Below are 17,069 nucleotides of genomic sequence, written 5' to 3'. Positions count from 1 at the left end.
AAAGACCAAAATGTATACAGAGAAATTAAGGCTTTAAAGACAAAAATAAATGACATTTTAACAGACGAAGTAGAGAAAAGAAATAGGTTTCTGAAACAGAATTATTATGAAATAGGACCAAGAGCTACTAAATTATTGGCAAAGCGCATAAAAAAGCAGCAAACAATTAATAGCATCCATAAAATAAGAGACCCCGACACACAAGAGCTGTTTTGCACACCAGAAGATATAGAGAAAGTCTTCCGGGAGTATTATAGTAAACTGTATACTCAACCTATATCAGCAGGAGAAGATGAGATGGAGGAATTTCTGAACTCTTTGGACTTGCCTTCAATTGGCTCCTCACAAAATGAAATATTAACAACTGAAATTACAATGGAGGAGGTGACAGATGCAATTAAAAAGTTGAAAAATAAAAAGAGCCCGGGCAGTGACGGTTATCCTGCTGAATGGTATAAGGTACTCAGGGAAGAACTGGCACCGTTACTTTTGGCATCATTCAATTGGACACTTAAGGAAAACAAAATACCTCCCTCGTGGGATGAAGCGATAATTTCTATACTCCCAAAACCTGGTAAGGATAAAGAGCAATGTGGAAATTATAGACCAATCTCACTATTGAACGTAGATTATAAAATATACACATCAATTATGTCAAACAGAATCAATAAATTTGTAACAGACATCGTAGAAGAAGATCAAACGGGATTCATAAGAAATAGACAAGCACATGATAACATCAGGAGAACTATACATATTGTTGAGCAAGCTCAAAAGGAAAAGCAGAATATGTTGTTATTAAGTGTGGACGCCGAAAAAGCGTTTGATTCTGTAAATTGGAAATTTTTATACAAAGTAATAGAAAGACTTGGATTTAATAGTAAATCAGTGCAATGTATAAAAACACTCTATCATCAACCTAGTGCCAGAATCAAAATCAATGGCAGCCTGACCGATAGGATAAATCTTCAAAGATCAACTAGACAAGGTTGCTGCTTATCGCCGACTCTATTTGCTCTCTTTATCGAACCACTAGCTCAAGCAGTCCGACAGAATGAAGGAATTAAAGGAGTGATTATAAATGGTGTGGAGCACAAGATAGGGCTCTTTGCTGATGACATCATGGCCTACCTCAGCAAGCCGGATGACTCTCTCCCTACACTAATGAGACTATTTGAAACATATGGACATCTCTCAGGTTACAAGATTAATATATTAAAAACACAGGTTTTAACATTACACTATACCCCATCAAGGTTGATACAAGAACCTTACAATTTCAATTGGAAGCAGAAAACAATCAAATACTTGGGGGTCTGCATTACTAAGAGTGTAACTAAACTATATAAGGCAAATTATAACAATATTAATCGGGATATTCAAAGAGACATAGAAAGATGGTCTACTTTACCATTAGATTTCAGCTCACGAATTGAGGCAGTCAGAATCAATATACTCCCCAGGCTTCTATACATGTTCCAAGCTTTACCTATAGAGGTCCCCCAAACTCAATTTGTAAACTGGGATAGAGTAATATCTAGATTTATTTGGGGAGGAAAACACCCCAGAGTAAGGTACGAAACTCTCCAGCTACCAAAAGATAGGGGAGGTATGGGTCTCCCAAAACTAAAGGAATATTACCATGCAGCCCAATTTAGATCAATAGTATGTTGGTGTAGGCTGGACTACGTGGCTAAGTGGAAAGACATGGAAAAGGAATTTGCTGGGTACCCAATTCAGAGCATCATTGGAGATAAAGAAATCTACAAAAAAATACAGGGAAAAATAGACCCAATTACCTCTTTCACTTTAGATCTATGGTTCAGAGTTGTCCAAAAATACAAGATAAAGGATATCAACCAACTAAAATGGCTGGCATTTGATAGTAGTTTCAAACCAAACGAATATGACAGGGCATTCAAAACATGGTTAACTAAGGGAATCACAGCATGGTGCACTTTAGAGGAGAAAGGGGAGCTGGAGAGTTTTCAAAATATGAAGGATAAATACGATCTGGGGAAACATGACTTTCATAGATATCTACAACTAAGGGACTATTACAAGAAGAAAATCAGAAGAGATCCCTCCATGGAAGTGTGGGGTGTAACTCAACTTCTAATCAAATCATAAGCAGGAACTTCTTTCAGAATTATATCGGCATTATATAAAGCATTGACAGTAAATAAAAATTCAACAAAATATGTAAAAGAAAAATGGGAATCGGAACTCAGCATAGATATTACGGATCAACAATGGCAAGAGATGTGGAAAACACATCAAACCACCACCAGCTCACAGTCATGGAGGGAATTCTCGTGGAAAAACCTGATACGATTCTTTGTTACACCTAAAATAAAAAATAAATATTCAAAAACCAATTACTTGTGTTGGAGAGAATGTGGTGAATTAGAAGCAGGCCATGCTCATATTTTTTGGAAATGTAATAAAATTGTAAGGTTTTGGGGAATGGTACACAATGTCATGCAGAAGATACTGGGATATAATATCCCCATGAACTGTGAGACTCTGTACATGTGTAACCTGAATGAAGGACATATACATATTGGAGATAGATATTTGGTAAAGATACTATTGATTGCGAGTAAGAAAGCTATAACTAGAAATTGGTGTAAGGTAGACCCACCTAACCAAGATCAGTGGATGGCAATTGTCGAGGAAATATACATAATGGAGAGGATGACATTTCGTATGAGACTACAAGAGGTACAGGGTGAACAAAAATGGGAGAAATGGACTATATACAAGAACTCAAACAGCGATAGACACGAGGACCTGGGAAACGAAGACTGAAATATTCAACAAAGTGACTCCCTTTACTGTTTTGTTTTTGTTTTTTGGGGGGGGAGGGGGGATTATTGTCAGTGTTGTTCTTTCAGTGTTTGTAAATGAAAACAACATTAAAAACTGAAGTTAAAAAAAAAATGTTAGAGCATTTGCGCACCGGAAAGAAAAATGTGCGGCTGACGCGAACCATGGCTGGCTTGACCGCAGTACAGAACTGGACATGGTGGTGATTTCCCCGCTGTTTCTGAAAACATGTAACACCGTCTATGCTACCAACACAGCCTTCACACTCTCCTCTTGTCCCTTCTCTTGCTCCAGTGTCGAATATGCACACCGCCGCCCCCCAACGTAGATGCGTAGCACGGTCGGTCAGACTGGGGGCTGAAGAAGAAGAGAGGCCGCTGACGTCACTCTCCTGCGCCGCTTGGGATTGCCAATTCAAATTGAATTTTGGACCTTTTTTTGCGGGGGGAGGGCTTCAAAACGAAAAAGCAGTTTTCTTTGTCTTTGTGTAACAAAATGAGCAGTTTTGAAGAAGAAAATGAAAATGCAATCTGGATGATTTATTACTAATTTTATTTATGAGTCAAAAATGCAGCTCTGACTTTGAAATGAGAAAGCATTTCGGCTAATGCATTTTAATTTTCAAATTTGACATTTCAAATTGAATTTTGGTACCTATTTGCTGCGCCATCTTTTGATCCCTGAGTGCGACCTGACAGGCAGGAGAGTAATGGTGAACCACTCCTCAAGCGTGCCTGTCAGGTCGCACTCGGGGATCGACACTTTTTGCCTGCCATGACGGCAACGCGCAGGAGGTGCAGCAGCTAACGTGAGTAGTTCAAAAACCTTCTTTTACATAAACTCTGTGTACACAAACAATGTTCTCAATGCTCTTGTTCATGAGTAGAGACCCTAGTGATGCTACGAGCAAAGTTTCATGTTGTGTCGAGCCTTTTTAGTGTTCTAAAAATAGCGATTTTGATGCTAGCATGTCTTGCCCCATGCACTCCCGTTCAAAATTAACGTGCCCAAAACCGAAACTACGGTAAATCTTAAAAGTGCCTCTTTCGTCGTAATTATGCTTTCACACGAAGCATGACTCATATTCAATCCCAAATAAAGCCTCGGTTGCTTTTTGGCGAGAGTTTCGCTTTAAGTTACAAAATGAGCAGTCTTGAAGAAGAAAATGAAAATGCAATTTGGATGATTTATTACTAATTTTATTTCTGAGTCAAAAAATGCAGCTACATTCTGAAAATGAAAAAGCATTTCTGTAAATGCATTTTAATTTGAATTATGGTACAAATTTGCTTCCATACGCTACACACTGCCAAACCGGGCACATTTCTCCCAAAATGTGCTACCTAAACTCTTCGAGGAAGCAAAGGGCAACATTGTGAAAGAGTTAAGTGCTGCTGAATACATCGCAATCACCACTGATGGATGGATGTTCCGTGCTACGCAAAGCTACATGACGGTAACTGCACACTTTATCACAGAGAATTGGCAAATTGCGAACCCCGTCCACACAGCCACACAGCCAAGCATTTGGTAGAAATACTGGAAGCGGCCGTGGCAGAGTGGAAAATCAGCAAGTCAAACGTCCCCATTCCTGGGACAACTGACAATGCTAAAAACATCACTAATGCTGTGGAAGCGGCCGGATTTAAACCGCATGTGCGATGCTTTGCGCACACTGTTAACCTGGCTGCACAGAAAGGGCTGGGCGTGCAGCAGGTGTCGCGGCTCCTTGGCAGAGTGAGAAAGGTAGTCACGTTTTTCCACCGCAGCACAACAGCCGCAGAAGTGTTGAAGGAGAAACAGGAGCTGCTCCAGCTGCCCTCACACAAGCTGATTCAGGATGTGGTTACCAGGTGGAACTCGTCCCATGACATGCTGGAACGCTACCTGGAGCAGCAGGTTGCTGTTTTCTCTGCATTAACGGACAAGCGTGTTAAGAGGAACCTGAAAGATCTCGTCACCCTTTCCGATGATGACATGAAACTAGCTGAGTCAGTGATCCAGGTTCTTAAACCTCTGAAAACTGTGACGACCATCATGAGCACTGATCAAGATTCCAACTGTTTCAATGATCATCCCACTGAAACACAGAATCCTGGCCTCCATGAAGCATGGAGACCCTGACTCAGCAGCAGTGAAAGAGGTCAAAACTGCCATTTCACGTGACTTCAAGGACAGGTACCCTGATACAGATCACACACTGATCCAGTTTCTCCATCTGAGAACTGCACTGGACCCCGCTTCAAATCATGCCTTTCCTGGATGAGAGCACCAGCAGTGACGCAATCCCTTAAGACTCTGACTGAGAGTATTCTGGAAGACTCAGAGACTGTTCAGGTAAGTCTATTTGATAGTTTTAAGAGCTGTGTTAATCAGTTATGATATTCCGTTTTTACATTCAGCATTAAAAATAGTCCGAAAATAATGCTTAACCCTTACACCTGATACCTACCACCTAAAATGTTAAAATTGGCACATCAAGTGTTAACATTAGCATTTAAGGGATTTTTTTATGAATAATTGAATAATTGGTAGTTATGAATCTCAAGTGTAAAATTGGAGAAAGTGCACCCCCTTCAGATATTAGGGTTAACTGTAAACCAGTTTCACTCATGTTATTTTCCTGGATTTCATATTTTTAAACTTGATTGTAATGAATTTAATCTAACAATATGTTGCAATTGTGTTATGTGTTTTTCTGTTAGGCTCAGACATCCAGGGAGGAGACAGAGGAGAAAACAGAGGTGGCTTCCAGCAGCAGTGACGGTCCTCCTCCACCCAAAACAGCACCAATGAGTGAACTGTTTGGAGAGTTATTTCCAGTGGACCCGGCATCCTCATCCAAGCCTTTGTCTCAAGTGGTGGATGAGGTACAGCATTACAGAGCAGTGCAGAGCCTCTCAGTGGAGGCAAATCCACTTGACTGGTGGAAGGACAACCAGAAGCAGTAGCCCCGTTTAGCTAAATTGGCTAAAAGGTACCTTGGAATCCCAGCCACGTTGGTTCCCAGTGAGAGAGTGTTTTCTACTGCAGGGGACATAGTCACGTCACAGAGAGCAAGCCTCTCACCAGACAATGTGGACATGATGGTGTTTCTAAAGAAGAATTTGCAACTGTCTTGATTCAGCTCTGCAATGCAACAAGTTGGCTCTCTTAAAAAAGAGTTGTTAATTTGTTCACTTACTTTGAGGTTTGTGGTTAATGTTTACATATTTGTGGTTTATGGCACAGCCGGCAAGTTTGTTTCCTAAACTTAAATAGTCTCCACAATGGAGTTAAGTTCTGTTTATTTTTCAACAGAATTTTATTTGAGAAAAGAGAATAGTTTCTTTGTTTTTAATTTATTGTTATAATTGTTCTTGTTATATATTGTTGTTATAATAAATAATCCTGTTTTTGCTACCAAAATCTCTTCTTTTTTTAAACCTTGATAAAATTCGAATTGAATCGAATATCGAACCGTGGGTCAGAAATCGAGATATGAATCGAATCGTGACTTTGGTGTATCGTTACAGGCCTAATATATTGTCTATGTCAAGTAAAAGATGTGGGAACAAAATCCAGTTGAAGAGAATTCTTTCTCTAATTTGGCCAGCTGCTCTACACTCTAACGATGTCACGCACTCTAGCTGACGCAATACACACGCATTCTTCAGATACACACGCTGGAGAAGTTAGAGAGACAGATAAAAATGTCCCCATAAGAATGAATGGGAAAACGCCTCCCAAACCCCTGCGATTTTTGAGAAAACTATAATAGTTATCGCCAAAATATTTATATTTTGAGTGAGAGGAGACATGGCTGAACGTGCTCATGTTGTTTTTATTTCTGTCGAGTGAGAAATGAGAGCAGAAAAGTGAGAGACAAATCAAGTACCGTCTGCTCTCCTCCAGAAATGTAGCCTCAAAATTAACATTGCGGCTTATGGGGCAGCTGCTCCAGTTCGTGTCGCTCTCGGGCTTCTAAATCCAAAACTGTAAGTCCCACATCTGAAATAAGACCACCAGCTGACACCCAACAAGATTTCCTACAATTCTATATTGTCTATGTCAAGTAAAAGATGTGGGATCAAAATCAAGCTGAAGACAATTTTGTCTCCCATTCTTCGAGCTGCTCCACACTCTAGCGATGATGTCACGCACTCTAGCTGACGCAATACACATCCATTATAAAATCAGCAGAGGAGCTAAAAATCCTTGAAACTAAAACTGCGATATTTTCAAAACCGTACTAAATTTTTTAAAACTGAATACATCGCTAATAGTTCAAGGTCTTGAGACTGTTTTTTGGGGGGGGTTTTTTTCCCCATGTATTTTTATTGGGCATTTATAATGTAAACATACAAACATACAAACATACAGAAATAATAATTACAGAACACGAAAACAGAGACAACAGAAACAGAACATAACAGGTTGACCAAAAAAACCCCACCCCTCACCCCCTGGAGAAGGCCTGCATGGAGAATATCACGAGAACCCTGCTATGCATAAAAGACCAAATGTTAAGTTGGGTTCGTATTAGCAAGGTACTGTATAAGAGGTTGCCAAGTTGCGTCAAAATGTTGGAGTCTGTCTTTCAGAACATATCTTATTCTTTCCAGATGGAGTGTATTAGTTAATTCCTCCAGCCACATCTTAGATGTTGGTGTGTTTACACTCTTCCAAAACATAAGAATCATTTTTTTTCCTATTTTAAGACCATATGAAATAAAACATTGTTGTGCTTTGTTTAATTTTTTAAAGGTTTCAGACACCCCAAGAATAATAAGTAAGGGTTCTGGCTTTATCACAAGTCTCATGACCTCGGACATTATCTTAAAAACACCAGACCAGAAAGAGTAAATTTTGGGGCATAGTGCATAACTATGACAATGAGTTGCAATGGAAGATTTGCATTTGTCACACATAGGCGATACTTCTGGATATATATTATGTAATTTTTCCTTTGAGAAGTGGAGCATGTGTATAATTCTAAATTGAATAAGACAATGTCTTGCACTATGTGAACAGGTGTTGATCTTCTCAAGGGCTCTGTCCCATAGATCATCTGTGATCAGTTCGCCAAATTCTTTCTCCCATTTGCGTCTACTAGTACAGTGCCCGTAAGAAAAGTGTATTCCTATAAAAAAAAAGTGGGAGGTTAAGCAGCTTTTTCATGGATGGCCATATGAGGCTGTGTTTGAAGGTGGGACGTCAGGGATATTTAGGTTTGTTGTGAAATCCGATATTCCAGGGTATAATTGGCTGTTTTTGACTGTTTTTGATTTTGCCATTATATTTCACCTTAAAAGCTATTTACTTGGTGTCATTATTTTCAGCACAACCTCACATGTGTGACTGTACAGTTCTTTTTTCATTTTGACATACTGTATTAACACAATGGACCTAAAATCACATCAAAATCCGAGTAGAAAAAGTTAGATTTTTTTACTGTGAAATCCACAAATATGTTTAACAAACCATTTTTTTTTACTTATAATGCAAATATAAATTGTTGTTTGCTAAATTTGTGCATACATTTAAAAAAATGTACAAAGTTATATGTAACTATTTACATTTAAATGCTGGCAATGCTCAGGTCTGCCTGAGCTCCTTCCAGCTGAATAAATAGCTGGACTGCCTGCTCCACATTCAGCTTCTCCTCATTCTGACTCATTAAACAAAAAACCGACTCCACTACACACTAAACACACTACACCAAACACTACATAACACACTAACTACACACTCCAAACACGCTAAATGTCACAAATCTCTCAACTCTCAATATCGCTGTCTACACACCGACCGTCGTTGCATGTCAATCTGCCGCCTAGGTCCCTCCCACAACTTCCTGTTCCTCAACAACCAAACTTGCTGCTTGGACACTTTCATGACAAAAGCCCGTTTTTACAGTTTCTTCTGCACCAGACACAAAGCAAACGTGACGGCAATGTTAGCGAAAAAGCGTGGCGGACATTATTTACCCTAGGTCCGGTTTTGGATGTGCCGGTGGGTCCGGTCCGTCGCCTCGGGAGGTGGGCCGTGTAACTAGCGGCTAGCAGCTAGCTAGCGGCTAGCTACACACGAACATCCACAGATTCCAATTCCATTTTGTTGTCCGCGCGTCTCCGGATCTCCTCAGAACCGAACAGACTCGGTCCGGACTCGTTTAATCTCATTAATCCACAGCAGTCAGTTTAGATGCACAGAACAGAACAGAACAGAACAGAACAGAACAGAACAGACTGAACCGCCAGCAAAATCCCGGTCCAGCTCGCGCCGCTGCAGGTATAAATCCGCTCGTTTCTTCAGGTATGTCGTGGGCTTGAGCTCTGCAGTGATTGGCTCTGGTGCGCACGTGACTGTGGTGGCTCTGGTGGACAATGCTCGGCGGAATTTGTAAAGCATTTATGAAATAATTTATTCACGGTATTATTGCAGTCCAAACATATGCTTAGATGCACACCACTGAACCACGCAGCAGCCATGTTGAAAGTCTCGGGTCAGTGCGATCTTTATCCGCAGAGATATTTGACTAACACACACACACACACACACACACACACACACACACACACACACACACACACACACACACACACACACACACACACACACACACACACACACACACACACACACACACACACACACACACACACACACAGAGATTCCGTGCATTTATAGATAGATGCATATGGGCGGGGGGGGACTTAATGACAGGAGATTATTATAGATACGTGTTATCAACTTAGGTTCATCTATTGGCAATTTCAGACAGTCATCTATTAATGTTTTTGATTCAGTCTGAAAATCCTCCAAATGTTTACGTATATAGTCCCTGATTGTCTTGAGACTGTTTTAAAGTTTGAATGGTGTCTCTAGCTCAACGTATGAGGAACAAGAAGAGGTTGAAAGTCGATGAGTTTTGAAGAGGATTTAAAGCTTTTCCCATTTGATTCAATGTTAAATTTTTTGGGGAAAAAGCTGAATTTCTGAAAAAGTGAAAAAGTTGAAAAGCACAAGGTTGAATGAGCTGAAAAAGCTGAACATTTTAATATTTGAACGGTTTCTATAGCTGAACGTATGCTGAAGTTATAGCAGAATGAAATTTGAAAAAATCCCCATAAGGATGAATGGGCAAAATTTTGCAGAAAAAGCTAAATATTTCCAAAAGTATGAAAGATTGAAAAGAGAAAAATACAAGCAGTAATGTCCTTAAAAAGCTGAACATTTTGATGGTTGAATGTTTTCAATAGCTCAAGATTTGTAGGAGAAGATAGGTGCCAAAAAAACGTACGTAGCATAATAAAAAGAAAGACCAGAAAAATGTGTATTTCCTGCGAAAATACAGTGTGAATGCTGAAGGCTGAAGTGAGATCTGCTGAAGGTACTGCCGAAAATGCATAAATCTATAAGAATGTTGAAAAAAAGGCGAAAAGCTGTAGATTAAGAGGGCAGGAAGATGTTAAAATGGTGAAAGAAGGCAAAAAGGTGAAAAGTTAAAGGCTGACGAGGACCGAAAAAGTTTAAAAAGGTGAAAAAGGATGAAAAGCTGTGGAGTAAGAGGGCAGGAAGATGTTAAAATGGTGAAAACATATGAAAAGCTGTAGAGTAAGAGGGCTGGAAGAGGTTAAAAAGGTGAAAACATATGTACAACTGTAGAGTAAGAGGGCTGGAAGAGGTTAAAAAGGTGAATAAAGGATGAAAAGCTGTAGAGTAAGAGGGCTGGAAGAGGTTAAAAAGGTGAATAAAGGATGAAAAGCTGTAGAGTAAGAGGGCTGGAAGAGGTTAAAAAAGGTGAAAACATATGAAAAGCTGTAGAGTACGAGGGCTGGAAGAGGTTAAAAAGGTGAATAAAGGATGAAAAGCTGTAGAGTAAGTGGGCTGGAAGAGGTTTAAAAGGTGAAAACATATGAAAGGCTGTAGAGTAAGAAGGCTGGAAGAGGTTAAAAAGGTGAAAAAATATGAACAGTTGTAGAGTACGAGGGCTGGAAGAGGTTCAAATGGTGAAAAAAGGCTATAAAGGATGACAAGCAGTGGAGTACGAGGGCTGGAAGAGGTTAAAAAGGTGAAAAAATATGAGCAGTTGTAAGGTAAGAGGGCTGGAAGAGGTTAAAAAGGTGAAAAAATATGAACAGTTGTAGAGTAAGAGGGCTGGAAGAGGTTAAAGAGTTGGAAAATATGAACAGTTGTAGAGTACAAGGGCTGGAAGAGGTTAAAAAGGTGAAAAAATATGAACAGTTGTAGAGTAAGAGGGCTGGAAGAGGTTAAAGAGTTAGAAAATATGAACAGTTGTAGGGTAAGAGGGCTGGAAGAGGTTAAAGAGTTGGAAAATATGAACAGTTGTAGAGTAAGAGGGCTGGAAGAGGTTAAAGAGTTGAAAAAAGGATGAAAATTTAAAAAAGTCAAAGGGTGAAGGAGCTCAAATAGGTGAAACAAGGATGAAAAGGTAAAAAGATGCAGAGTAAGAGTGCTGGAAGAGGTTAAAATGGCTGTACATACGTTGAAGGAGGAGCAAACATGAAGCAAGCCAACAAGATTTCCTACATTTTGTATGTATACATTGTCTATGTGAAGTAAAAGATATGAGATCCAAATCCAGCTGAAGAGAATTCTTTCTCCAGATTTTCCAGCTGTCCTACACTGTAGCGATGATGTCACGCACTCTGGCTCACGCAATACACACTCATTCTTCAGATACACACGCTGAGAAATACAGAGAGACAGATCAAACTGTCCCCATAAGGATGAATAGGAGAAGCCCTCCCAAACTCCTGCGATTTCTGAAAAAAACTTAATGGTAATCGCAGAATAATGTGTATGTTGAGTGACAGGAGACCTTGCTGAACACGATGTTATTTTCATTTCAGTCGAGTGAGAAATGAGGGCACATCAGCGAGAGACAAATCAGGTACCGTCTGCTCTCGGCCAGAAATCTGGGCTCAAAATTAACATTGCGGCTTATGGACCATGGTTTTGATTTTATGTCGCTCCCGGGCTTCTAGAGTCCTTACAAAGCTGAACATTTTGATATTTGAATGGTTTCAATCACTCAAGATTTGTAGGAGGAGATAGGTGCCGAAAAACGTACGGAAGAAGAATAATAAACGAGAAGAACAATAGTGTGAATGCTGACTCAGCATTCACACTAAATAGCGTAACAGGCTTCATAGTCTCTATAGGTAGCCCACTGTCGTTCGTGATTTATTTTTTTTTATTTTCATAAATCGTTTCAAACAGGTGTGTGATTGACCTGGATATGAAGCGTCCATAGCGCAAAATGATATAACCTTAGTTTCTAAAGTAGTGTTGCACGGTAAACCGATACTAAAAAGGTACTGCGGTACACAGCCGTTAAGAACAATACTTTTTTACGTTTTATTAGTATCGGTACTTTATGAACTTAGTGCGACAGCGGGCAGCATGTCTGTGTGCAGCTTCTCTCTGCTTTCTCACCGCCTGCAGCCAGAGTGGGCGTGGTTTCACGCTAACAGACAGTCACAGAGCAGAGCGAGACAGACATGTTGCCTTCCTTGGTCATTACGGATTTAAAGCATCGTTTACAGATGGGCTTTGTGGTGTCCTTGGGCTTGCCCTTACTGTCGGCAACTTCAGTGAAATATTTCCACATTTCGCTCTGTGCGTCTGCTTCTTCAACAAGCCTAGGACGGTCGTCAGGAGCACTCATGCCACTTTCAGCTGACAGACATGCGGACTTGTTCAAAGAGTTTAAAGAGCTGCAGGTTAGCGATAGATAACATTAAATATCCCCCGGATGGAAGTCAAGCGAGGTTTTTTTACCATCAGAGCTGCACGAGACAGTCAGGGGTAAAGCTAACTGTTTAAAAGTCCGATGTGGTTCCACACATCTCTGTATGCAAACACAACGTTCACACTGGTAACATGAACTTTACCAGAACATGCGCTCGTGTTCACAAGTATGCTGATCAATCAGTCAATCAGTACTAGTAATATAATCATAGCTTGTACATTTTGTCAATAATTTATAATATATATTGTAATTTATATTATCAGAAAATGGTCTGATTAGAGCACAGACCTGGCTAATAATCCAGGATTTGAACTTTATCAACATGAAATGCAAATTGCAAATTTCCCCTTAGTGGGACGAATAAAGTATTATCTTATTATATGAATTGCCAGACTTACTGTATCAGTATCGAGATATTTTAGGCAGGTATCGTACCGAAGTCATAATTTTGGTATCGTGACAACACTATTCTAAAGAGACAAGACTGAGCGCACTCTCCACCTCCCCTCTCTCCTTGTTAACTTTTTTTTTTTTTAATAAATAATTCATCAGCGGCAGTCCGCCACTGCTAGGTGCATATGGGGGAAACACTGATATCTACTTTTTACTTGCCCTCACAGATGACAAAGAAAATCAGCAAATCTTCACATTTAGGATGCTGCAACGGGCAAATGTTTGGGATTGCATTTAAAAGTGACGCTCTGTGGTTAAATTTGGCTTATAGAATATTCAATCCAGCCAGTGGATCATCATCATCATCATCATCATCCTCAAATATTTGTTTCTTACCATAGTGAGCAGCAGAGGAAGCATGATGGCAGGAATGAGGCCTTCAAATCGCAGCCCCATGAGAGCCAGTAATGATGGGCCAGTCTGACACACACGCACACATACACACACAAATTAGTCAGACTATCTGATAATATCATGTCAGACAGCAACTAGACAGCATATATACAGCCAAATGAATAAATCTTCAGGTGTTAAAACAGGATGGTGAGATCAGTGGTATCTAAGACATGGACTCACCCTGACTCCTGTGAATTCCCTCCATGCCCACACAAAGAGAGGCGACAGGCTGGACACGATCAACACACTGGTAAAGCGTCTCTTTATCACAGCGGGGTGATCCCTGAGAAAAAGGTGTGCAGTGGAGACAATAATCTCACCGTCATCAACAGCACAGAAGAACTCAGGCTGCCAGAGCTAGCGAAGCACCCACAGCATGCACATGTTTTACCAGTCCTGACGTGTTTTTATTTATATGTAGAATGTTAGGCCAAACTCTGTTCAAACATTCTTACTGTTTACTGCTTTACAATTAAGTCCACCACATGACATAAAGTTGCTGTTTTAGTTTTTTTGGGGGATAGTTAGGCCAATTAACCTTGGGGGAAATCAGGCCCCCCAGTAAGTGCACCCGGACCTGTCAAATAACAAAAATCTGGGAAACAGATCCATGCAGAACCAGGAAATGTCGGACCTTAACCCGGCCAGAGGGCAAGACCCAATCAGCAGCAGATGTCACAGATGATTGCTATTAATAAGATCACTAATTAACAAATTGTCAAAACAAAATTTTGTGTCTTATCACATGTAACATTAGTAGACCCACAATACTAGAACATGATCTGACCTGGTCCCGAATTTTAATATAAAACATGGATCCGAATCCAGATTAAGCCTGGTTTGGATGTTGGGCTCTAGGATGGGGGTGGATCCATGAAGGACTCGGACCCAAAAATCTTTTTCCAATAAGCTTACATAGTGAAACAAGCGGCTGTAAAACCGTGTATTTTTTCGAGTGTTACAAACCACTGAAAATTACCAGACTTAATTATCAGACTTTATATTCAGGCAACTACATTTGAAAGGTCTAACAGAACAGCCGCATGAGTCAAGTATTTCATCACCATTCATCTAGTAGAGCACTAAACTCAATTCTAATTGGACTGAATTGGCGTACTCTTTGTGCCTATGTATGATAAATCAATGTCTAATACATGGGAAGTCAAACTCTTTTGGCTTAATGCACCACTGAGCATCTTTTGTTGGAAGGAACAATGCCATATCCAGTTTTTTTAGTACATCCATAGGGACAACAAGCAGCTATGCAACAAAACACACAAAGACCACATATTCACTGAGGACCTGGATTAAATGAGGATTAGCATAGGTTCATTTCACAGGACTATTCCAAGCAGCATTCATACAAATCCAGACAAATACCATCGGTCACAGCCAGAATAAGATGAGAGAAAAAAGGCCACCTGGCACATTCACATACTCATTTCCTAAAATAAACCCTGACAGCATGTACCTGAGTTGTGACTGACAACACATTTTGGAAGTGAAGTCATGCTTCATCAAATTATCATGGTTGGTTTGTGGGATAAACAATGAAGCTGGAGGGTTAAGGGTATGAGTAGGGGCTTCATGTCAAGTTTTGCTTAAGGGCCCCCAAATAGGTTAGTCTGGCCATGGCTTTAGCCTGCCAAGTTGAGGACTTAATGGCCACATTACAGGCCGCACAGCGGTGTGGCACAGCTGGTGTTACTGTCAAAAACAGTGCGAGGAGCTCCAGCTCACAGGCAGCATGTACACCGGTTATGTAACTAAAGCAAATATAATGTTAGCGACTTAACACTCTAAAGGTCAGGTTATACTATCCAAATGAAAACAGTGCAACGAAATGCTGTGACCAGTAGAGAGCAACACAATAATACTGAGCTCACATAGAATGATATCTTCGGCTCACCTCGGCAGGTCACTCCTCCACACGTACAGACTGCCGACATAAGAACAAGCCAGCAGCAGACAGGACAGCACCGACACCCAGCACAAGCCATCTGGAGGCACGAAGTCGCCATTGCCGTGTATCGGCTGCCCTGTCAGAAGGTTCGGTGATAAATCCTCCTCCTCTGCCATAATGACCGCTGCTGGAGACTGAACCAAACAACTACTCGGCACCGGGCCAGTCGCTGGACCATCTAACAGGATCAGACACCCAGCAACATGAGGCTGAAGGTGTCACAGATCTCTTTTCAAACCGTGAGCTAACACCGCTATGGCGCTCTATATCGACGTCATCATGTTTCGGAGGTTTTCTTCTTCTTTGACGGTTTATGGCAGCTGGCATCATTATTGTTACAGTACTGCCATCTCTCGGAGCTAATCATGTGGTACCGTGGGGGCCTATGACTATTTAATATGTTTAATTCATCTGTCAAAGTGGAAATTACAGGGTAATTTTTTAGAAAAAAATCCTTTGTTACATAATGACCACAAGATGTATTTTCAGTAACAAAAAAATAATAATATTTTTTTTTTTACTAAATTCTGTGTAAAACAGTTATTCCAGGGGTACTTGTGTCTCCTCCTCGTCCCTGATGGACAATGATGGACAAAATGGACAGTGATAAAGATGACAAAGATAGTCACACCCAGGGGTTGGGACATGGTTCTCCAGGCTAATTGGTTAAAACAGTCCTCAAAATATCTGTTATTTCAGTGGACTGCAAGCATAATATAAACAGATTACTCCTTTATGCAGTTGTCAGCGAATTTTAGCTGCTCAAAAGAGCACTTTAAATACAATTAATTCATGTTGGCTTAAATTTGAGATGAAAAATGTATTGTTGACCATGAAAACGGCACAAACTTTGAACTTTCAATTAAAAAGAATTGCATTTCAATCTCAATGCTACAATATATTGTTTAGATATATCTATCTATCTATCTATCTATCTATCTATCTATCTATCTATCTATCTATGTGTGTCAGAATCAGAAGTACTATATTAATCCCTGTGGAGAAATTGCTTGCATTACAACTTCTCCCATTCAAAGTCCAGAAATATGCAGACAAATAATAATAATAATAATAATAATAATAATAATAATAATAATATTAATAATAATAATGATGGTGATAATAAAATATATATGAAAGAACTACAAAAATACAAGAAATGTACATTCTACAAGAATATATCCATATATACAGTGCAATAAACAATGCTATAAATATATAGCATTGAAGCACTGAAGCTTCTAAATAATAACAACAACTACAACATACATATATTATAGTTGTTATAATTTATATATATATATATATATATATATATATATATATATATATATATATATATATATATATATATACCCCCAAAGGGGTAGAACCCTTCTAAAATTGTGCCAGTTTATTATTTTTTGTTGTCTGCCGCTTGAGCTCAAATTCCCGTGAGCTGGAATGGGCCAGAAACTTGAAACTTGGCCCAATGATTGGAAATGATGCATCAACTTTTATTAAAATATGAGCCCAATCTGCCAGATGGTGGCGCTGTAACTAAGGCTTGAAAATGCGTTTTTGGGAAGGCTACGCCCCTCACACCGTAAGTCTGATTGACTTGAAATTTGACACACAAGTCCAGCTCCATGTGCTCTACAAAAAAGCCTCTTGGACCATTTAGCTCCG

General features: G+C 39.8%; 1 protein-coding gene across 2 annotated transcripts in view; it reads right to left on the bottom strand.

Annotated features, from left to right (window-relative positions):
• The window catches only part of rce1a (Ras converting CAAX endopeptidase 1a), a 64,239-nt gene extending 48,528 nt beyond the window's left edge, over positions 1–15,711 (bottom strand). The window contains exons 1-3 of one of the 2 annotated variants that reach the window (XM_030431913.1): positions 15,325–15,711; positions 13,619–13,721; positions 13,379–13,462 (exon numbers count right to left, since the gene is read on the bottom strand). In XM_030431913.1, coding sequence (XP_030287773.1) covers positions 13,379–13,462; positions 13,619–13,721; positions 15,325–15,326 — 189 coding nt within the window. In that variant the 5' untranslated portion in view covers positions 15,327–15,711. The remainder of the gene's footprint in view (positions 1–13,378; positions 13,463–13,618; positions 13,722–15,324) is intronic. The other variant, XM_030431912.1, reaches the window with a different exon arrangement.
• Between the last annotated feature and the right edge of the window lie 1,358 nt (positions 15,712–17,069).

The sequence above is a fragment of the Sparus aurata genome, chromosome 10 (genome assembly GCF_900880675.1).
Source record: "Sparus aurata chromosome 10, fSpaAur1.1, whole genome shotgun sequence".
NCBI classification, from domain to species: Eukaryota; Metazoa; Chordata; class Actinopteri; order Spariformes; family Sparidae; genus Sparus; species Sparus aurata.
This window is presented reverse-complemented; position numbering and strand designations above follow the sequence as displayed.